The sequence below is a fragment of the Pogona vitticeps genome, chromosome 1, assembly GCF_051106095.1.
Source record: "Pogona vitticeps strain Pit_001003342236 chromosome 1, PviZW2.1, whole genome shotgun sequence".
NCBI lineage: Eukaryota > Metazoa > Chordata > Lepidosauria > Squamata > Agamidae > Pogona > Pogona vitticeps.
Window position 1 is genome coordinate 32,732,583 of NC_135783.1, and position 24,431 is coordinate 32,757,013.

Sequence of the window (24,431 nt, forward strand, 5' to 3'; positions counted from 1 at the left end):
GATACATGGACAATGGAGTAAAGCACATTCATATGACATTTATGAGTCATTTGGATTGGATACTGACAACATAAAAATAGTTTATTCACAATATAGAAAAGGTGTAAATACTCAGTGTATTCAAATAGACAAAAGGTAATTTTAGCCAATCTTCCCCAGTTTAGAGATCCTAATATGTGTTGGGCTACAACTCCTGTCTCGTTCAACCTGTATGGCTCAGCCAATAGGTCATGCATTTGCTGAGGCTGGTGGGAATTACTGCCTAATAAGACCTGTACAGAGAAAGGGGACTTGTTAAAAGCTGCAGCAGTGTTGGCACATATTAATTAAAATTTATACCAAAACATAAACTCAAACAAGCATCTTTTTCCATTCATGTCCATTCATTTATACCAAAACATAAACTCAAACAAGCATCTTTTTCCATTCATGTGCAGATGAAGTGTCAGAGATTAGTGTTTAATAAGTGGGGAGCATACATCTGCCCTGCATGCTCCTCTCTGTATCTCTTCTTTTTGCCTTATGCATCAGCTTTGGCACTTAAGTCCTAGACAGTTTCAGTCACGGTTTCCTGTTATATCTGAAGCTCTGACTTCAGATACCAGTTTACTACCAGTATCAAAGAATAACCCATGCGTCTGACTAGTAAACCGATATTCACCTAAAACAGTGATTCACAACTTTGAACACCAAGATGTTTTTGGACTGCAACTCCCAGAAAGTTGGCCAGCACAGCCGGTGGTGAAGGCTTCTGGGAATTGTAGTCCAAGAACACCTGAGTTAGGCAAGGTTAGGAACCACTGACATAGAGCTCCCTGTTTCAGACATCGTGAAGGATCTACTATGTTTAAAGATAACATGACTGAGATGAGGATGTCAGTATGGCTGGTATATTGGTTGGGTCTTTATTTCTTCTTCAAATGGACAGCCTTAAAAATATGTTTAAATATTAAAACAAGGAAATGGAATTTGTTCCATAGGTGCAACAGCAAACTGATCGTCTCAGCTAAATAAGACAGTCTCAGCTAGTATATAGGTTTTATTCATTTCATTCGTTAAAATGACAACGTGTTGGGAAGTGTGGCAAGTCATAGTTGTCCCCTCCTCATCTTCATGTCAGCATCTTATTCCAGCCAACTGGAATGATCATGAGCTGCCTAGTATTGTCAGCTGAAAAAAATCAGAAGCACCACCATGTACAACTAATTTAGGTGTTAAAATATGAAAATATGATAAACAATAAAGCCTAGAACTTTATTTTAAAAGGGATTGGAAAGAGAGATATTAAGTTCTTTGATCTTTGGAGCTGTGTTAGGACCACAATAGTGTCTATTTTGGAAAAAGCAGAAGATCCACTAGAGGCATACTTATTTCAGTGAGCAAAGGAAAATATGGATATCTACTACTTGTTAACAAGCTGCTGTTGTGAATGCCTGATTTTTAGAGGAAACAGACCTGTACTAATGGATCCCAATGGTAAGATTAATGCAGGCACATTATTCAGTTAGATACTAGAGAATTATTTTCATAGTGGAATGCAAACTAAAGAAAAAGATGTAGACACTGACATAGAGATTTTAAAATCAAATTCCAGTTATACATCATATACAAGGCCTTATTCAATTGACTGCAGATATCAGTACATCAGTACGTACTTACAGTACATTCATGTGATTGCAAATACACAATCAGTATAACAAGTGAGTTTTGCAACAAAGAGAGTGTCAACAGCTCATATTCAAGATTTGAGTTGCTCTCCAATTCTTTTCTTGGGGCACTCAAATCCATTCTTTCTCCTCACTCATATATCTGATCTATATTTATTCTTATATCAAACAGAAGACATGTGAGGACTTGCCTGTTTGCAAATAAGGCTTCAGTTGTTTTCTAAAGGCTTCAGTTGTTTTCTAAATACCTGAGATATTCCATTTATTCTCATCCTAATTATATTTTGACATGATAAAACATTCATCTGTAGTCATTTTGAGACAACTCCTACTACTTAAAATTGCCTTTACACCCAGAATGTTAAAAGAAGAATATGCAAGGTATGTATTCATATTTCTAGAAAATGTAAATACTAGGGGAAGTGTATGCATGTTTACTGAGCTACACAGCAAATACAAGGCACTGTAGATTTTATCCATGAACAAAGGATAGAACAATGACTGTGGTATCCTGTTTTAAGATAATACTGCTTTCTATTTCATTGTTGCTGCTGTTGGATTCAGATAATTTCTCTTACAGAATGAAGCTCAAAGTCCTATAAAGAACCTGCCTACCATTTATATTCAACTCTAAACTCTAGTTGGACGTAACCACTTTAAACCTATTCTTTGAGAGAATCAACATCATTTGGTTTTACTTTATCCATCAACACCCTTGTTCTGAGCAGAAAGGTGGAATGAACTCTCTTGGGCCACGTGAATGTGGCTTTATTACAAGATTCAGGATATCAAAGAATTACTAAAAGAAACTTCATTCTGAAGTTAGACCCCAGATTCATCCATAACTATGGTATTAGTTGGCAATCAGTTGCTGTTAAAAAGGCCAGGAAGAAATATTTCAAAGTAGAAAGAAATATTTCAAAGCAGTAACAGAATGAAAGCTCTAATATAATAGGGTCAGTGGCTATGGTGCCAACTATGATCTAATAGTGCTGACATTCTTATACTGAAACTTATGTGAGTCCAGTGATTCACAGAATCAGGTTGTAAATTTCACAGTATTCAAAAATAAAGCCATGCATTACAATGGACTGTTCTGAATATAATCAATCTGTAGCCTATAGCCTGGGTAACTTCAGAAGGCAAAACATATGTTTTAAGCTTTTGGGACTTGAGCATACATGATTGGAATCTATTATGTACTCCATTTAACATCAAGACTATTCACAAAATAACTTATAAGAAAAGCAGTTTATTATATGGTGAAGCCACTGTGCTTCTAGAACAGTTAATACTTCTGCATGAATACTTCATATATTTTATCTGATGAAATTAGCTTATTTCTTTTCCAGCCTAATTTCCAGTTTATTTTATTCCTTTTATATCTTTTTATATATTGTCATGAACAGATAAAAATCAGTTCCATGTCCATAAGTGTGTACATGTGCATGATAATGGACTTAAATCAGAACTAACCTTCCTTTCTAAATTAAGCCTATCGTTTTCTGACTTGTGGGGGGGAGGCTGTACCCTGTTTTTTATTGTATGATAAACACAGCTGTTGAACTTACTTTTTATTTTTACTATGCTGGTTTGTCTTCCGAGTAGCATTGAGTTGGACTCCAGTCACAAGATGCTCCCAACTCTACTGAAATTATGGTGCCCTCCCCGAAAAATCTGATGCAAAAAGTTGAGGAATCCCATGAATACTAAGGGGGTGGCATGTTTGTTTTTAATACTGTAAACCACTGGTTCTTAACCTTAGGTTACTCAGGAGTTTTGGACTGCAACTCCCAGAAGCCTTCACCACCAACTGTGCTGGCTGGGGTTTCTGGGAATTGCAGTTCAAATACATCCGAGTAACAAAGGTTAAGAACCACTGCTGTAAACCACCTCAGGCCCTTTTTAGGAGAAAGGCAGGTTATAAATATTCTAAATAAATAAATAAATGGAGGGAGACTGCAGGAGTAAGAAAAAGTAAGCAGCAATCTTTGCTTAATAAAAAGACTCACATCAGTTGCAAGGAACCTCTGACCCACAGTGTGGATGTGGCCTGTGGGGGTTTACCATCTGGCCTGCAGGCTTCTTGTGCTGTTATCAATATTCATAATCAATAATCAAAGATGAGGGTATTTATAAAGGTCAGGAGGCTTTTGAAATAAAGTTATGATTTATAGCTCAGAAAATAGTTGCAAGGGACTGAATTGTGCTTTGCAATCTCTGAAATACAGAAGTGGCTGAAAACTGTTACATACGGGTTTAGTCCTGAATAAAGGTAAAGGTTCCCCTTGACAATTTTTGTCCAGTCGTGTTCGACTCTAGGGGGTGGTGCTCATCCCCGTTTCCAAGCCATAGAGCGAGCATTTTTGTCCGAAGACAATCTTCCGTGGTCACATGGCCAGTGCGACTTAGACACGGAACGCTGTTACCTTCCCACCGAGGTGGTCCCTATTTATTTACATGCATTTGCATGGTTTTGAACCGCTAGGTTGGCGGGAGCTGGGACAAGCAACGGGAGCTCACTCCGTTGCGTGGATTCGATCTTACGACTGCTTGGTCTTCTGACCCTGCAGCACAGGCTTCTGCGGTTTAGCCCAGTGGTTCTTAACCTTTCTTACTCGGATGTTTTTGAACTGCAACTCCCAGAAACCCCAGCCAGCACAGTTGGTGGTGAAGGCTTCTGGGAGTTGCAGTCCAAAACTCCTGAGTAACCCAAGGTTAAGAACCAGTGGTTTAGCCCACAGCGCCACCACGTCCCTTAGTCCTGAATACATGTACAGAATTTAGCTGGTTATTGTATAGTAAGTAAACATTTAAATTGCTAAGAATTAAATCAGGACTAATCCACTTTGCTACAATCATTGCTGGAATGTGCTTGATACAGTTCTTCCTAAATTGGAGGTTTTCTTCTTGATTGTTCACCTCAATCCTGAATTAGTGCTAAAGACCAAACATCATCCTAGCCAAGACAACAACTTATACTACTACATGATTACAGATACTACTAATATAACAAAACTACAAACTGATCCCAAAACATTTATGTTTTTTCATGAAATCATCTTATTTGAAATAGAATTGAACCGATTAACATTGAACCTAACATTACCAAAAGGTAAAACGAACAAACAAAAACTCAGTAACATCTGCTTCAAGTTTTTTTAAAAGATCAATGTGACCCAAAAAGCTTTAACATAAAAAAATGTTCGGAACAGTCTTTAGAAAGTATTCTTTATATACTTTCATTATCTAATTCCCTCAGTATGTTTTGTAATATATTAATGGACAATTATTACCATCTTGGCCCATATTTGCTCATTTATCCTACTTATCTTCTTGTAGTTGGTCACATTAGCAATGTCCTCCTTCAGTAAAACTTTTTTTCTTAGATGCATTCATTCTATTTTCATTGATATCATAAATTCCTTCTTGTTTATCAGTGTTCCTAAGCTATTGTTTACTAGTGTCTAATAACAAAAATGTTTCAAACCTTCATGAATTAAGAAGACTCATGGCTATCTTTTGAATGAGATTTAAGGTTAAATTTGGTTGCCATTTGAAATTGATAGATGTTATTTTTATGTATCCTAAGTACATCAATCAGATCATCCAAATCAAAGTAAATCAATAGATCTAATTGATTAATTATTCTAAAAACATTTAATCAATATACAAACTCAGGTTTACAGCTGGAGGTGCTCCTGAATTCAACCCTCATTATAGATGCTCAGGTTTTAGTGAGAAGAAGTGTGTTTGCTTGCACAGTTAAAGAGTAGTGTGTCAGCTATGCCTATTCCTTGAAATGTGTGATCTGGTTACAAATGACACTTGTATTTGCATCCCTTCTGGGTTAGTGCAACAGCTGCCTTTGAAGAATGGTCAGAAACATCAGTTGGTTCAAATGGTGCTGCAAGAATTATGACTGAAGCCTGTTACAGGGAGCATATGATTCCATTTTTGCAAAACTTTATTTGCTATCCATCTGTTTCTGGGCTCAAGTCAAAGTGCTAATGATGACCTGCAAAGATTGGGCCCAGGCTGTGTGATGGACCATGTTTCTCTATAGGAACTTGTGAGGGGATGCAAGCATGCACCCCTAGCAAGCCATCTGGTTCCAGACCACAGGTAGCAAGCAGCCAGGAGGAGGGTGAGTGAGTTGCCTCAGGATCAGGCTAGCAGGTGGGATTCCCTGCAGCTGCAGTAGAGACAGCATCCTGATGAGAGACAGCTGGAGAATAAAAGAACAGAATGGGGACTGCAAGGGGTGGTTTTCTATCTTAGAAGAAGAGGATGTCAGTAGATGTTCACAGTTGCCAGGTTTATTGACTTGCAACAGGAACCATGCAGTGGAGACTCCAGCAATGTGCTTGGCTATGTTAGCCTAGATGGTTATGCAGCTTTGGAGATCAATTGAGGAAAGGGACTGAGAGAGAAGTGCTGCAGAGGCTTGAGTTCTTGTGCTTGTTTATACAAGTGTTTTCTAAAAGTGGTGTGTCCTGGACATAAGCCTTCTCTTCCTGAAGCTGGACTCTGTGAGAATTCCAGTGAGACTAAATGGGCTCCCAAGCTGACAAGTAGTTTAGAGACTGTAACTCAACCCTGTGGAACTATGGAGGAAAGATAGAGGGAACTGCTGCTATAACTCTAATAAAAACTGATATGAGTCAAGAAGCTGAGCTGGAGCGCATGAAGTTATTAACAGGAAAGCCCAACTCTGATGGCTGGCAGGGTGCACAAAGTTTTAGGAGGAAAAGGTTCTGCTCACATAGGTTGTAGACTCTACACATGAGAAAGAACCCTCTTCTCGTCAAATTCTTTGCTGGTTATGTGGGCAAAGCAATGCCAGAAGAGGTACTCCTGTCTTTATGTGCACAGATTCAGAGGTTTTACTGCTTTAAAAGCCTATAGTCACAAAGGATAAGGTACAGTAGTGTCTAGTTATATATTCTTCCAGCGTCAGAGGCAGTATGCTTCTGAATGGAAATGAAAAGCCTGGTGGAAAAAAAGTTAACTCTTACAGACAGCTACTGAGTTTATTTACCATAGTCTCTCCAGACTGAAGGATGACTAATCTGAGTTTATTAACCATTTTCTATTAATTTTCTGATTTCTGCATTTGGATACCATTTGTCTGGGAACATGAGTGGAAAGATGCTCTTCTGTCCTCTAAGTGAATTTCTTTAAGGGATCTGGCTGGCTACTATGGCTTTGACCTGATCCAACAAGACTTCTTCTAGTGTTTTGACTTTGCATGGGATGAAACTCGCACAAGAGAACCTAGCTATTCTGGTGTATTTGTTGGGTTTTACAGTAGTTATCGACTGATGAGAGATAAGGTCTTCATCTGAGATGTGCTAGACTCTCTAGCTTCATCAGCTAGAAGTCGAGGTGCATAATGGAGTCTGGCCTCCCGATGGCATTGTTCTGAGCTTCGCTTACACACTCAACCCTTTTCACCACATTAAGGTGTGCATCCAAGAAGGGGAAAGTATAGATACAGAATGTATAATTTTTATGCCACTTTAAAGAATGAGGTAGTAAGTAATTTTTAGATTAAGCAACAAATATGCTGTTCACACCAAAGTGAGGTAATATGATTAATTTATTGGTGTCATTTTTCTCATTCCTGCCTTGCTAAAGCTGGTTTATGGGTTTAGGGAGATAAAATGTTATTTGAAACCTGAAGAGTGATCTCATACTTTAAACACATAGACATAAAAGGAATGGACCCAATCCTCAGAATTAATTATTCTATGCTTGATTTAACTGAAACTTCATTGCATTGTCAAAAGAATTAAATCATGACGCTAAATAAATTTACTCTGATGTAAGTCTGAGTAAATGCAGTGAGAGTTACAGTAATGTGCTTAAGTCTGCAAGAATACATTTTGACTGTACGCAAACATACCTTGGATTAGACTGTTAGTCTATTTTGTTCACTCATTTGTTCATTCAACTAGCTTAAAGAATACAGAACATTGCTTGACTTTTCTTTCCAGTTAACTGGTTAACCTCAGTTTAGTCTTCCTCTTTCCCCAAGTTTGCTTTCTTTATACACACAGAACATACAGTAGAAATGGACCTCATAATCTTATTCTGAGTTGACTAGAAGCTTGTTTAATTAATTGCAGAAATAGTAAAACCTGGTTATATTTAAAAGTTATTGTTAGTGTATATTTCCTGCGGACTCATATTTCTATTGTTTTCTTCTTTTCTAACAGTTGAAACTTAACAATATAAACAGATTGCTTCAGTGGGAGAATTGTGCCTAAGAATAGATAACACCATCTCAAACCAGATGGTTTTTTTTTTCAAAGCAGTAAGATACAGGGATGGGGACTTGAGTCGTGGGACTCACTGTCAAGTTGGACTTAAGTCACACTGGTAACTCAACTTGGATCCGACTCAAAGTTTTTTGTTGTTGACACGGACTCGACTTGCAACTAAGAATCCACCCACCCCTCCCTTTTTTCTGCGGGGGAGGGGAACTTGTTTATAACAGGGACCTGGACCTGGGGCTTGTGACTTGGTAACAAAACTCTGACTCAGACTTGGAACCAAAGACTTGCCAACATCCCTGGTAAGATATATCATGTAGAAAGTCATTTTTCAAAAATATTTTTAAATTATATAATTCTACAGTTATTTCATTTCCTTCATCTTTATTTGAATTTTTAACATAAAGGTATAACATTTCAGGTTGTGTCACCTGTCTCTTTCATAGCTAATAATTGTAGGTAAATCTCAGCATAACTTTGTTATTAATGAACAATGTATTAGATTACAGTGGACCCTTGACTTACAGACGGCTTGACTTACAGACTTTTTGAGTTACAGACTTCTCTGGCCGCAAAATTTAGGTTTGACTTGCAGACTGAGATTTGACTTACAGACCAGAAAAAACCCAAAATGGCACAAAAACGGCCTGTTACGGGATTAATCGGTTTTCAATGCACTGTAGGTCAATGGAGACTTGACTTACAGACTTTTTGACTTGAGAACCGCCTTCCAATACGGATTAAGTTCTCAAGTCAAGACCCCACTGTACTTGAGAAACTGCACTTTTAAAATGTTCCTATAAGGCAGTGGAAGACAGGAGAGCCTGGCGTGCTCTGGTCCATGGGGTCACAAAGAGTCGGACACAACTAAACGACTAAACAACAAACAACACTGTATGTAGTATTCTTCTTAAAGTGTTTTTATCAGTCACATACATCATTTTATTAATATAAATATAGAAATACACGATTTTGTCTTCCTTGTTTTTCAGTATTTCCTAAAAATGATTAATAGTTTTTAACTGTATGCATCCTCCTTCAAACTGAACGTCACTACAAGTCTAGCAGTTATATTTAATAACAAAGAATATTGAAAATGTACTTTTGTGTAAATAAAAACTTAGTAATAATGTCACATTTGTATATTGAAAATAAATTCTTCTGTTTGGGGTTACAACATGATTATTATTTTTATCATCGTCTTCCTTCTTTATTCTATCCTTCAGACAAGGTAGTAATTTAATACAAGAGCCCACACTCTACTTTTATTGTTACAGGGAACTTGCATGATATGTCAGGGGCAGATTTGGTTAACATTATCTGTTTATAGTCTCTATATAATAATATACAGAAAGCAGATAATGAAGAAAGATGCTTACTTTTTTTCCTTTTGTTTGTCTGCCCTGCCTTTCAGGTCTAACCCTACCATTAGATAGAATATAGCAACTATCTCAGATCATGAGTGTCAATGGGGGGAAGAGGGTGTAATTGAGCTCCCACATTAGGCTTTTCCCTCTTCCAGAAAATTTCCTGTGGACCTCCAATTCAAGCAGTTGATCTGGAGTATAATGAAAGGGCAGTAACTATTTCATTTGTTTTTTATTGTTGTTGCTATATTCTCCACCAGAGAAGGGGTCAGGCATGTGGAATATCCTGACAGGCACCAACATAACTTGACTAGGCTTCAGCACTGTGCACTGGATTGTGTGGAACAGAGGACCATTTGTCCCTCCAAATCAAGCAGCAAAATGCAAGAACAAATCAGTCTTATCTTCTCCCACCTCCCACTCTTGGGACATTTAAAAACCAAGGTTTACTTTGGTCTGTAATCCTCTTTTATGAAATATTCAATGATTGAGAAGAATTAGCTGCAGGTTTTCATGTTTATCCAACTATCAAAACAGCCACCATCTCACCACTATATTATCTATCAATACTTGTTCAGAATTCACTGCCTCCATCTTCTGCACTGCACATCATTACGGTGAGTATTTCTTCTTATATTCCTAACTTCTTCAAATGGACCTACAGTATTTCAGTCCAGTTTTCTGGCTGAATTTTAGCATATCCTTGTTTAACCTGAAATATGGCTTATGTTGGGAAAAGGACAGAGTGCAGCCCTTCAAACAGCCCTGGGTTGTTATGGCAAATTTCAAATGCTGTGGTGTCCCTCTGGATAGGCTCCGTGTGATGGCACTTTCCAAATGATGTTGCTAGAGTAATGCTGCTCAACATGATTTCATTTAAACTAGGGGTTCTACAGGATGTTGTGCTGCCCATTATGCTCTGTAACATTTTCATGAGAACACTGGGGGGGGGGGGATAGCCAAAGATCTGGGATGTTCATCCCAGCACAAATGCTCAAGTTGTGCCTGTAATCAAAGACAACTGGTCCATACTATTAAGAATCAACAGACTAAAGCTCAATCCTGACAGAAGTTCTATGAGCAAGGGGTTAAATTACTGCAGTAGGTTTTCAGCAGAGCTGGGGGAGGGGGACGATTGAAGCACTGGTGTCCAGGTATTCTTGATGTGATTACTCTCCTACTAAAAACTCAAAATTGAGATTTGGGTGGAGGAGCTAATAATGTGGGACCAATCATCGGGAGCATACCTCATAAATTTTTGAACAGGATCCCAGTATATTTCTGAGCACAATGAAGGTGCTAGTGCTTATTTAAATCCTACATGCAATCTTGGTAAGGAATGTCTGATTCCGCATCATTCTAACTGAGATCACTTTAAGGGCCTCTCTTTCTGATTCCCCTACCAAATGTAGAAAGGTGCCTTCTCAGTTGTGGCACCCTGTGTGTAGTGAAAAATCTCATAATGGATGCTCCCCCATTATTTTTTTTGTGCCAGGAAAAGACACTTATCCCCACCCAACTCCCAATGGCTTTTATATTGTCGTAACTACTGCTTTTAACTGCTATTTCATTAAACCGGTTTGAACATGTAGTTTATAATACTAAAATCTTATTCTTATGAGGTCCTCTGGTGGTCATTCCAAAAACTCTCAGATGGTGTAGAAATATAACTCAATTAACTGCATATAGGCAAAAATGTCACAATACATAACATATGAGTCATGCTGAGAGGGGTTGCTCCTCCATGAGCTTCTGAGATTGGGAGCATGATGGTTCAGTTAAATCCTTTTCACCAGGATTTCCCTCTAATTTAGGAAGGGAGACATTTTTCTGGAAAAGCAGTGTAGCAGAGTGGTCAACATGCTATAGAACTTGAGATGCAGGATGTGGTTTCTATTGAGCCATGAAATTTAGTAAGTTACATTAAGTTAGGCTAGTCTGCATCACAGGTTTGTTGTGAAGATGAAGTCGTTTAAGAACAGAACTATGTATGCTGCCTTGATCATTGGAGTAAAGGCATAATATAATTGTGCCAAATAAACTATTCACAGCATTAGAAGTATGGAACCTCCTTCACTACATCAGAGGAATGAGGTACATCTGAGTGTTTTATGTATCTTAACAGGATACATCAATCACATTTTACTCTTTCAGGCTTTGAGGAGTGGCATGCATTGCATCTAAAATAAATATATGCAGATCTATGGATAGATATGTGCTGTGATGAGCAACACCTGAATGTACTGTTTCCTTCCCTTTAGGTCTTTTAGATTTGCAGCATCTCTTGTTGCCAGCTAACAGCTAGGCACTCTTCTTTCACCAATATTCACCCCCAGTCCTCCCCATGATCTTAAGAGGTTTCAAGCAGAGGCAGCTCTCTTCCTCTACAAACCTATTTTTCTTTAATATGGAAAGGGGGATGTCCCTTAATATAGCCTTGTCATAACATATACTAAGATAAATGCATATTTCCTTCACTTTCAGCATTATCCCTCAAAGTATACAAATCTTTCTGTGCTAAGTGCCAAATACAAAATTGAGAGAAGCTCATATTAATGTTGGAAGTGAATAGGTGCAACCCAGCTTAGCATTCAAGATGCATGTATTTGCATTGGGAAAAGAAGAGAGAGATGACCTCCTCAAATTTTTAGACTGTTCTTTACTGGCTGGGATCTTTCTTCAACCTTAGATTGCTATTCTTATGGATGTTAATGCTACTCCCTTCTCTTTAACATATTTCTCTTGTCCCTCCAAGGACCAAACATCTTTGCTTTGTTCTCTAGAGATGAATGGGGCTGCCATGGCTTCTGACATCTCTGACTTGGTTAGTAATAACTGAGTCCTCCATGACATTTCCTATGTTAAGTGTGTTTCTCCAATCAATGCAATCTTTCTAGTCTTATTCGAAAGAAATGTAGATGGGATTCCTTTACAGAGTGGGAAATGTGCTCAGGTAATCACTCTGAATCTCAAAGGGCTGAATCCGCAAAAGGACTTTGCTCCTATATGTGCTTTCTTCCCAACAATTAGAAAAGTCTCTTCCTTGTAAGGATGCAATACAGAAGGATCCCTGTATCCATAGAGCCAGTATCTGCAGTTTGTTTTCCACTGTTGTCACTGCTGCAACCTAGCCTGCAGTGCACACACCTACACACTGCAGTGTGCATGTGCACTCATTTCCTCCTACTGACTTTTCTGCACCATGGATAATAGTAAATGGGCTTGTTACTATCAGTTTCAGGCATGGGGGGGGCTTGGAACCTATCCCCCATGGATATGGGAGTCTTGCTGTATCTCTAAATACATGATTATCATCTTGTCTGGTGAGGCCTTAAGTCCACAAACTTCATATAAGTTTTACAATTAACAGCAATGATTGTATCTTCCCTATCTGGCACCCTGTTTTCTTTCCTTTCCTACCAACCGATAATTGTGAATGAGGAATGGAAGCTGTATGTGTCTTACATTATCCTGATCAGTCTTCTCCCCTCTTCTTACTGAAGGGAGTGAGATGCAACCTCATATTCCTCATAATGGCATAGTAGTGCCTGCATGTGTATATAGCAAAGTAAAGGTAGCACAGCAAATTGTCATATGGGGATCTCTTGAATATTGTATCCACATAGGGGAAACAACCCTGAATCCAGGGTTGTTGAATTCAGGCACAGCTCGCCTTTCTATAACCCACAAAAAACTATCCCTACCAGAATTATATAAGGTATACCAGAACCTGCAATGCTTCAGAACACTGTTAATATTAGAAAAAATATTATGAGATCTTCTTTCTTGACATTTTCCTTAGTTTTTTTCCCCCCCGACTAGAGGTCTTGAGTTATTGCTATTCGTAATGTTTTTATTCTCTGTGGTCTTGGGATGATTTAAAAAGGTGCACCTGCTGCAGAAAGTCCACATCAGAATAGAAAAGGTATCAAAGAAAGTTACAGGAGATTGGGAAAACAAAACAAAAAAAAGCTATGAAAGACAAAAATATGAAGAAGCAGGGAAATGCCTTGGAAGTATCCAAAATTCAATATAGCTTCTGTGTGTCTACTTTTAAACATATGATATTTGACTATTTTGTTTTGCAGATTAATATCTGTATTTACACAGGCAAATCTCATTTTTAATAATGGAAACTTCAGTTATCAGGCAACAAATTCTAATCACTCTAACAATATTCTCCTCTGTATATTTTAATTTAAAGATTCCTGGTATATAAAGTTACATTTTTCCTACTAATAGTGACATGTACATCTCTCGTTGGTACTTTTAAAAACACTTATCTGTTTTTACAATGACATATTTTAGAAGCAAGTTCAATCATTCATAGTATTACCTGTACTATGTCTCAGTGTTCTTAACATGGAATTAACAGCATCTTCATAACCATATATGACAAGTTCCAAAATGGCTAGAATTTAAAATATAAATATATATATATATATAAAGACTCTTATAAAATAGAGAAGAACTCTATTTCTATACTGTCATTTTTAGTGACCTGAGGGGCCTTTGCTAGCCTAAATGGCCTTAGTCACCATACACTACTCAATGGGGTTTTTATCCATTTAACTAACCCAAACTTGCCTTAGCTTGATGACAATAGTCTTGCACACATCAGTAATATGACTATATAGTTATATTATAGACTGATGTACACAAAAATATTGTTTTTAAACCTGCAAGTAGAAAACCTAGTACAGTTATAATCTGGTGCACTGTGAACCCTACCTATGAGAGTGTGATTTTAGTTCAAAATACTTTAAATTGCAATCCTGTGAGCGCTGTCAGTTGCAAACAGATACATAAAACCAAAACAATTTAAATTGTTTGCATATAAAATATTGTGGATGTTAATTTGTATAAAATTGATGTGTACTCGTTGATTCATAATAACCATCCACCTACAATTGTGTAGAACTATACAATTTATTCTTGCAGCTAGATCTGAATAAAAGAATGAAACTTAGTAGGGCTGTTGAAGGATATGAATGAAAGTTGATGGTGCACACAACTAATGTTCAGGAGGGAGAAGGAACCAGATAGAGCCAAGCTATACAAATAGCAGCATTGTTATGTGAATTTCTTATGCCAGAAAATAGCAGTGGTGGGGTGATGAGCTGATCAGGAGAAAGTAATGCAGAGTATTACACTCCCCATCCCAGTTTAAATCTTGGTGAAAATCTCACCCCATCCCACAAAGCTATTATTTACATTAGGAGACAATTTCCAATTGCATGAACAGAAGAATGGTGGTTGTTTGAGACAGAAGAAAAAATGAAATTGGTAGTTGAGATTGGGGTCAATTGTGAAGTTGTGAATATTATTGAGAATAAAAGAAGAAAACAATTAAAGCAAGTGACTACAAGGAGATTCTGAAGGGAAAGTATTTCTCTTGGAGAAAGTGATGAAAAGGAAAGAATAAGTGTTGTGAACGAGTGCAGAGGAGTTATGTAGAATAAATGCTGTATATCCTGTTCCCTATGTCATCAAGCCATCACTAATACAACTCTTCTAGCCATATCTTCATTATTACCGAATCTCATTTCAAATACAATGTGCAATGCTTCCCAACAAATATAGCAGGTATTCATCTGAGAGTCATCAGTCATTGAATCGTCAAATAAAGGTGCTGTGAATCAATGCAATTCATTATTTTCATTTGCTTTTAACCAAAATGTCTTGGAATATTACTTATTCTTCTTGTGGATTTGAACCTTACAGGGCAATACTGTAGAATTAGTCTCACCTTGTCTCCACTTCGAAGGATAATAGAAAGACAATAGACCAATAAGGTAAAAGCATGAGAAACAATCATTCAGAGAAATAAGCTGGAGAATAGCAGGAAGTGAAGGGGAAAAAACTGTTTGAAGACAATGCTTCTTTGTGACTCTGTTTCCTAATAAAAAGCATAACTAAAGTATCTCAGAACACAAGGAAAGAGGGAATGTGTCTTAAAGGACTGTAAAGAAAAGAGTGTAAGCAAAGATCCTGGTTGGTTAAGAAAGACCATCGGAGAATTAAGTAAGAACTCCGAGTTACAAATCTACACAGCATTTCATTACACAGAAGAGGTCAACCTGTTTGCACACTTTAAGGAAAGCAGACATGCAAGATTGCAACAAAACTTTTAAATCCTAACAAATACACCTCTACAATTTGTTTGTCATAAATCTAGACTAATGCTGCTATCATTTTTTGGCAAACTATCTGAAAAAGAATGACAGAGACTAGTATGGGGACCAAGACATAAATAAGTTTACAAAAATCAAAGAAACTGCAGCACACAGTCTAGAAACATTTTTTCAAATATTCAAAAGTTTTCTTGAATGTGTTTAGAGATGAGAAAATGGCAAAACGGAATTGGATTGGAGGGGAAAAAAAGTTGAGACTTCATGACTTTGTACTGGCCAATGCTTTGTTTGGCTTACCACACGGCCTTCCACAACTTTCATTAAAGAACTGATCACTGGGCTGTCCTGATGTAGTAATCATAATAAATCATAATAAAAAGGAAGTTGAAAAGAGGCAAAGGACAGCATTGCTTAGTTCTAGAGGGCGTGTGAGTCGTGATCAATCATAGCAAATGTTTCCAGCCTATTTAATGTCTGTACATTTCAGCAGTGGGGAAAATAGTATGGATACCTTGATAGGAATAAGCCTGTTTTTAATGCAATCACTCTGTTTTTGGGGGTGCTATCCAGTCCCTTCCCTGACCCGCTTGAAGGCCTAGAGGTGCTGTGCATTATGTTCTTTATAGGGAAGACCTGAAAGGGGAGCAAGGAAGAGCGTTGTTCATTCACCTACCTGCCCTAGCCTGCCAGTGCCTATCCAAAGGGTCAAGAGAAACTAGGTATCTCCTCTTCCCCAACCCAGCGAGGACGCAAGAGGGCTTTGGCTGGGCACCGCAGAACCTCAAAGGCGGTCCTTTCCCTGGCTGCCGTTCATTGAAAAAGCAGACTTTACTGTCGCCTATAAATGGCCCTGGATCGAAGTCACTTTTTCCACATGAGGCAGCAAAGTTCAAGCGGAGCCTCTGCAAGTTCCTGCTGCTGCTGCTATTTTCTGGGACTGTGCTGGCCTGTCAGCTATGTGCCTAGGCATGGCAAACGCTCTTCTTTGCCAAATGCCCACCAATCCATCCCGGGGAACTGGGTACCAAGAAACGCAAATCCAAGCAACCCCTCTCTCTGCCTGAACTTTGCACAGAGAAGCACAGAAACACACACACACACACTCGGCCACTCACTAGTGCTCTTTAGCTTTCCCACTTCTCACCCTCTTCTATGAATAGAGGTGACGTGCAGGGCATGGCGCCTCCTCTCTCTTTGTTAATTTCATGCCCACGCTAAAGTGGGATCGGAGCCTCCGAAGAGAGAAAACCCTTCTCGTTATTTGACATTCCTCCCCCCGCCCGCCCCAGAAGAGGATTGTCCGGCCATTGATCTTGTATCAAGTCAGCAACATACCTTCCTAATAAAAGCCCATATCCCGCCTGTTCGGGCAGATTTGCATTCCTCCCCCGTCTCTCTCCCTCACGCGCTCAACCTGCAATTTAACTCGTAGGCTGGATGCAAGTGGCATTAGAAAGGATAAGAGCAGCAGGGGATAATCTGTAGCTCCCCTTTTCTCCTCGTCAGGGTTAGGGAAAACTTCTATAGGATTCTCTTGTTCGCTTGTCAAAGAGTGAATTAGGCGTCTTTTCCTGTTTTTGTTTGCCTGGCTGTAGATCACATCAGGAAGCAGCTGATTTTTTGGCAGAATCTCAAAGGTATCACCCTCCCCTCTAAAGTTTGTTTTAAAATAGTATACATAAACTGCCACTTACTGTACTTGAAGGGGGGGTGAGGTTCTAAAACCCGGAAAGAATAGAATTTGGATGAAGGAGACTGTTTCTAATTCTGAGCCGACCCGAACATTCCCGAGGCATTATATTACTTTGTTTCTCGTTGCTCCTTTCCATTCATCCCATTTCTCCCACCCCCATCAGGACTCCAGCCGGCCGAGAGATACAAATCACGCGGATATATATATATATATTTAAAATCACCTTACACTCAGGGCGAACGCGGAGGGAGGAAGTGGAAAGAATACTAAAAGAAGACAAGTGAGAAAGGAGGCAGTGCGAAAGATGATCGATCGTGAAGACTCACATGGCTGCGTGACGACCGGGTTTCCTCGCACTCAGGGGTTTCGGCGGCTCCTGAAGTCTTCTTTCTCCCCGCCGAGTTTGGACTGCAGCTCGTCCTTTGAGCAGCTCTCGCAGCGAAGCGATCAAAAGCTGCAGCACCGGTCACTTTGCTACAGGGAACAAAACACGGGAGGGCTTGTATTACTCCAAGGTTCGTGTGTGTAGGCTATAAATAGCGAACTTTTTTTAAGGAATCAACTAACAAATAGGAGGAGAAGGCGTAATTTTGCACGGGGACAACCCCCCCCCAACACACACACACACACCTTTTCCCTTTGGAAGACTAGCCCCCCACCTGGTAGTGACGAGAGTTGTATGCTGTGGGTGTGTTAAGGCTAAGAAATGTGGCTCGGTTATGGTGAAGTTTCTGTTTATTGAAGGTTCTAACTTGTTAGGGCGATTACTGTGAGCATAGGTGTCATACTTTGAACACTTGCTTGTTTGTATTGCATTCTTCACAAGTACAAGTACAGATCGTTTTCTTTTAAAGGAATTTTTTTTAAAAAAAGGAGGAGATGGAGTGGGGGGGGAGGTGAAGGACTGGGACTTGCTCTCCTCCAATAGGGAAGAGTTTCGGCTTCTGGTGAAATCCTGAAAATCGTTTGGAAATAGTAGAATCTGCCCCCGGATTTCATCCCACTCCCCAGACAGGTCTTCAGTTCTCCCAAGAAACTAATTATTACATTAGTAGCCTTAGCCCGATGTGAGGGGAAAGTGAATGTGAGTAATGTGTGTGTCTCAGGGCTTGGAGAATTACTTTCACAAACTCTCCAAGGCTGGGTCCCCCTTGAATTTGACCTGAACTATGGAGAGAGAGAGACAGTAAAAGGAGGAGAATTAAGAGCTGTTTTCTACAGTTAGAAAGGAATTTAGCTGGAGTCCTTCTGCAGCCAATATAGTTTTTTTCTGCTGTCAGCCTACAGTGCTTGTGTTTGTACAGTCTTGTCTCTTAATTAAAGTCCCTGGCTCTTAAACAAAACAACACCCAAATGACCAAGCCTCACCTTCAGACTTCAGTAGCTGTTCTTCCTTTAGCTTAATAGATATAACTTTTGCTTGTCCCCATTTTGCCTAAGAAGGAATGAACTAGGAAGCCCTAGAGTGTCTGCTGGTGGGCACCACATCTATCCATCTTGATTTATGCCACTGCTTATATTCACATCCACTTCTTTTTCTTAGATAATCATAGTAGCAGCTGGTGCAGATTTCTCTTTTATTTCACATTTCAAGAGTTGCATATAATCTTTCTTTTCTTTTCCAAACTAGAAGACTTCTAAACCAGATTAGATGGAAAGCAAAGACTTACAAGGGAATGACGGACATCTTTGAGTCACCTTGGAGAAAGCATTAGTAAAGTGGTTAAAGAATATTTGGCTGCTCTGCTGTAAGGGCAAACACGGACTGGGGTGGTTGGCATTTGGCTGGCCTTGCTGATTCTGAAGGTAGGCAGACAAAAACACCCTTTCAGAACTTAGTGGACTTATGAGTATTGGGCAAAACGTGCCTACATGTATATCCCCACCACATGGCTTTCTTTCTCTTTTTTTCCAAAAGTAATATTTTGAACATACGTTAGGAAAGTACAGATTGTTACAGCTGATCATTCCAGGTAAAATCAACGTGCAAAGACATTTACCATCGTTACTGTACATGTATTATTACTCCTAAGGGTGGGATACCCTTCTTACCAGCCTATTCTTCATGGCTTTGGTTAATAAACCCTGAAGTAACGTGGGGAGGCGTCTTCTCGGCTCGCCCCGAAGAGGCATTGACTTCTGAGAGCCTGGAAGACAGACTCTCTATCGGCAGCGGAACTGCCGCTGCTAGGGAAGCCGAGCCCCGGAGCTCTGAAAGGGCTTTCCCCTTCTTCCTGACAGGTAGCTGTCAGCGCTGCCCGACTAAGAAGTGCTGACCTGTCTAAAGAAATGCTTCTGCGTCCCTGAGAATGTCCCGGACACATGTTGCCAGTTCGCTCTGCGGAGGCTTCCATCCGTGCGCGCACCCTGAGTGGAGCTGATGACTGTTTGGGTTTGGCGGCGGCGGGGTCGGGGGGGGGAAGGTGTGTGCATGATGCCATCAGACATCATGTGGCACCGGCTCTCTGGGAGATGTCCGTTCCTATCCATCAAGCTTTCTAAAGCGTCTTCACAGCAAGCCAGCCTGGGAGAGACCCTAAAGTGGCTCCACGAAAACTATAACTGGAAAGATGGTGAAAAAGTAGACTTTGAATTAATTTACTTTTGCCTCTTTATCCATCTTTTCTTTCTCCTTCTTCAAGCCTTTTTCCTTCCTTCATCTGCATTTCTTGCCTTTTAACTTCTTCCAGAGTTTAATTTCCCCTCTCACTGCCTTCTTTCAAGCTTTTCCCTTTTCTGTATACAGTATTTGAAATGACTGCCCTACTTTATTTCTCACGTGGCTGAATCGATGGAAGAACTTATTTCTCTCTCTCTCTCTCACACACACACACACACACACACACACAGACAGACAGACACACACACACACACACACACACACACACACACACACACACACACACACACACACATTTTTAGTAATTCTGTTTGCTACTCAGACTCTATGCTCATTCCTGTCTGGTTTCTAAGTGGGCTACAGAAAGTTATCAATCAGATATACAGAGTCTATATGTATAAGTTATCTATTTAAAAAGTTTAAAGCCGTGAACCCTTGGGAATTTTTCTTCCAGTCAGCAGCCTGTAATATTTCAAGGATGTATGCACAGTTACTTATAAGTAAGTAAACAGGACTAAAACTTGAAAATTTTGTGAAACATGAGGCTTTGTATTATTTCCAGATCAGTGCTGGAAATAATACAAATACAAGGAAGGGGTAGGAGTGTGTGTAAGCACATGTGTGCAGGTATGTGTCTATTTCTTAATCTAGTTTAATAGGAAAAGGTTTGGAATTGAGAGGCCTTTCCTGATTTAATAAAATTCATGAAAATTAAACAAATTATTTCTAATTAATGTGAACAGCTGATCATTTGTGAGGAAAAGGAAGTTTAGTTTAGGGATTTGTGAAACATCTTATTTTCCTTCCTCTTTTTTCTCTTTATTTTAGGCACAAAGTGTTGATCATTCATTCAACCATACCAAACATGAACCTCTTCTACAGGGAATCTTCCAAATAATAATGAATTAACTTAATTAATTTTTTAAAACTAAATTCAATTGTTTGTAACTTCTGCCTTTATGTTTACCTGGTTTCTTATTAATCTTGTCTGGGAGATTAAATGTGGAGAATATGTTGAGAACTGGTCCACAGATGTGTTCATACTATACAATATGCATACACTGAACTGAAAGAGTTGGACAGGGAGGCTTCAAGGACTCACATATCCAAGACAACTACTAACATTTTGGCATCACAGGGTATTGAGCAGTGGCACCAGAAGGAAGCCAGGTATTTTCCTTCAGCGTTGGTTTGTAATATGACTATGTATGTAAAGGGCCAAGGTCAAGCAACTTCTGGATAGCTCCATGGTATTGGTATCTGGCTGTAGAGCCAGAGCTTGGGCATTCCAATTCCCCACTGTGTCTCACTGACAAGGGCTAGACTCAGTTATCCATAGGGTCCTGTCCAGCTCTGCAGTTCTAAGATTAATATTAGATTGTAACTACAGGAAACCCAAACTCCCAAACCATCTTCTTGAAGGGAAAAAAATTACCAGTATAAAAGATGGTGATAGGAGATACCCAATTTTTCTGTCAGAAGCCAGTTCTTCCTTTCTAAATCTCTTTCTTATTCAACACATATGTTTTCCAGAATATATTATTTTTTTCATTGCATAAAAATCCATTCAACGCTTTAATCCAGGTACTTTCTTCCTATCTAGAGATTGTAATTGCCATGATCCAGATTACACTGATATCATGCCATACACATTGCACCTGGAAGACTTACATAAATTTTGACTTTTGGTAACTTTTCTGATACCACCTGCTTAAAATTCCAAATGTTGAAGAACTATGTGCCTTCTTTTTCACCATGTATATAAAGATTAAAAATAAATGTCAAGTGAACTTTTGCCTTGATTTTTTAAAAGCAGTCCATGGAACAGAGTGATAAATCTGGTTAGGATTTCTTGCTGCTAATCATTCTTTAATTTGGTTTTGAAGTTGCATTCATAAGATTCTAAGACTTTCCCCTAGTAAATTTCAAATCTTTTGCCAAGGGAACACAAACAGTAAAGACCCACTATGCACAGACAAGATGTGAAATTCAGTGTCCAGATTACTAAAATTATGTAGAATTACATTTTATCTTTCATATAAAATGCAAATTGAAACACTCCTCTCCCTAATATTTTGTCATATAGTTTCAGGACACAAATGAAACTTTGGAAGCATTCATGCAGGCTGGTCCTAATATTATTGTTAAGGCAAACTAAAATGGCATGGATTGTAATTTAAAGGAAGCTATTATTTGAGCAGAATAAAGCTGATGGGAAAAGGCCACAATTCATTGGTAGAACACATACTAATATACAGGGAAAGTTCTGACTACATTTCTGGCATTGTTCATTAAATAATCAGATAGCACATGATTGGAAAGACCTGTAGACCTTTGGGACTTCAGCTGATCAGATTAGATAGTAGACTAGATGGGCCAGTGATCTGACTTGAGTGAAGGAAGGCTTCACACATGCATATATGTCTATGTGACAAGCTGGGGGCAGTGGGAGTTAGGAGCTGCTGGAAGGAAGAAGTCATGAATCAAAGTGTTGGCAAGCAGTTATTATCAGATAGTTCATAGAACTGGGAATGGAGAATTGGAAGTTATCATAGGCAATGCTCTCTAAGCACATAAGATTATCTCAAACACAATACTTTTCAAGCAAGGCAGTTCACACATTTGCCTGAAATCAAAGTACTAAATAACCAAGAGATGAGAACTTTATGTGGACCATTGCTATGAATTGTTCAACTTCTCCCTCTTAGAAATATGTGTGGAATCTGTTCTGGAGTACTGCCATTGTCCCAATAGCTTTGAACTACAAGAGGTTATTTGGGAGGGCAATGGAGAAGTGGTTACAATATATTGAGTAAGAGAACCAACCATGCAGGTAAACTGCTAAGAAACAATATCTACCAAAGCAAGGAAACAAATCTTCATATATGAAGGGGGAATTATACTTCAGAATCACCTATTTTGCATTCTTTTTCTGCACAGGGCTAAGAAACTTCAAAGCTAGTTTAACAATCCACTCTAAAATACATAAGGGGATGCAGTCCTCTTGCAGTTCACAAATCTGTCCAAGTGGGTGGGTGGACAAATTAGTATATCTCTCCCCTTTCCCTTCTACCTCTTACATAATGTTCAGTTACAAGAAAAGGGCATCGCTAACCAACCCACAGTATGCTGTTTCATCAGCCTCTGCCTCACTAGAAGCCTAAGAATATGCAATGCCATAAAAGAAGTATAGGCTGAATTATCATTAGCAAATGGTCAAGCCATTGTACACTCAGAACAGCCTAAATCTAATGAAATCTTTATTGTAATCTGAGGAGATGTTTCCTCATGTAATCTGGGGTAGATCATACTGGAAAAGTATACCATTTTATAGCACTTTAAAACCACCTAATTCCTAATCTTATAAGGCACACATTTTCATATGCTTGCTTCTTCTGGTATACATCAGAAGACAGACTACTGTACTAAGGAACAGGGAATATCTGTTTGTAGAGACTATACTCCATGCATCTTTAAAAGTGAGCTGGAGTCCACAAAAACTGAATATCAGTTAACTCTGGTTAGTCTTTAAGTTGCTTTTTACTGCAAAAGGACTATGGACAGATATAGTCATCATTCTTGAAATCTATGGAGTACTATTTCAATTATAAGTGCACTAAAAATAAAACTGTTTTCTTCACCATGCTTCATCATTCAAAAAGGGGAAAAATAACATTTTAAAGCAGTTGCTTAGCAGAGGCAAAACATTTTACAAACCAAACAAACTAAATAAAAAACTTAATCTGGCTACCTAATAATGCTTCTACCTCACTTTCTCATTTCACTTTCTTCTTATAACATACTCGAGAATATAAGGAAAAAAACATTAAAAGCTAAAGCAAGGTGAAGAGATGAGAGACAAAACTGCAGTACTCTTTGTTTCACGTGTTTTTTTTTAAGCCTGTCGGTCGTTATGTGTCTCTAAGATACTAGAAAGATTATTCCGCACAGTAACATTTTTAGGCAGACTTACTGAAAAGGAAGTTGAAACGCAAAATGCAAGGAATTGGCCGTTTGGCCGTTTGCAAGAGACAAGTGAGAAATTGCTTTCACATCCATGTCACCACAGTGAAGTAAAGTATGGTGATCATTTCTTGATAGTAACCAAAATCTTTTAAACGACGTCACGTTATTTCTGACGTGCTATCAGGTCCCTTCCCTGACCCGCTTGAAGGCCTAGAAGTGCCTTGCATTATATTCTTCATAGGGAAGACCTGAAAGGGGAGCAAGGAAGAGCGTTGTTCATTCACCTACCTGCCCTAGCCTGCCAGTGCCTATCCAATGGGTCAAGAGAAACTACGTGTCTCCTCTTCCCCAACCCAGCGAGGACGCAAGAGGGCTGCGGCTGGGCACCGCAGAAACTCAAAGGCGGTCCTTTCCCTGGCTGCCGTTCATTGAAAAAGCAGACTTTACTGTCGCCTATAAATGGCCCTGGATCGAAGTCACTTTTTCCACATGAGGCAGCAAAGTTCAAGCAGAGCCTCTGCAAGTTCCTGCTGCTGCTGCTATTTTCTGGGACTGTGCTGGCCTGTCAGCTATGTGCCTAGGCATGGCAAACGCTCTTCTTTGCCAAATGCCCACTAATCCATCCCAGGGAACTGGGTACCAAGAAACGCAAATCCAAGCAACCTCTCTCTCTCTGCCTGAACTTTGCACAGAGAAGCACAGAAAC

At 39.1% G+C, this 24,431-nt stretch overlaps 1 protein-coding gene and 1 long non-coding RNA gene across 4 annotated transcripts in view; one reads left to right on the top strand and one right to left on the bottom strand.

Annotated features, from left to right (window-relative positions):
- Positions 1 to 24,431, bottom strand: part of ESRRG (estrogen related receptor gamma) — a 611,234-nt gene that overhangs the window by 582,826 nt on the left and 3,977 nt on the right. For both annotated transcript variants that reach the window (XM_020805409.3, XM_072990302.2), the window contains exon 2: positions 17,466 to 17,613. In XM_020805409.3, the coding sequence (XP_020661068.1) occupies positions 17,466 to 17,467 (2 nt within the window). In that variant the 5' untranslated portion in view covers positions 17,468 to 17,613. The remainder of the gene's footprint in view (positions 1 to 17,465; positions 17,614 to 24,431) is intronic.
- On the top strand, positions 7,835 to 22,626 carry LOC140704528 (uncharacterized). 2 transcript variants are annotated; one of them, XR_013540339.1, is made up of 3 exons: positions 7,835 to 8,247; positions 9,573 to 9,929; positions 20,588 to 22,626. It is a non-coding gene; the product is annotated as an uncharacterized LOC140704528 (long non-coding RNA). The 2 variants fall into 2 exon arrangements; XR_012083757.2 differs by lacking the exons at positions 7,835 to 8,247; positions 9,573 to 9,929 and adding an exon at positions 17,609 to 18,945.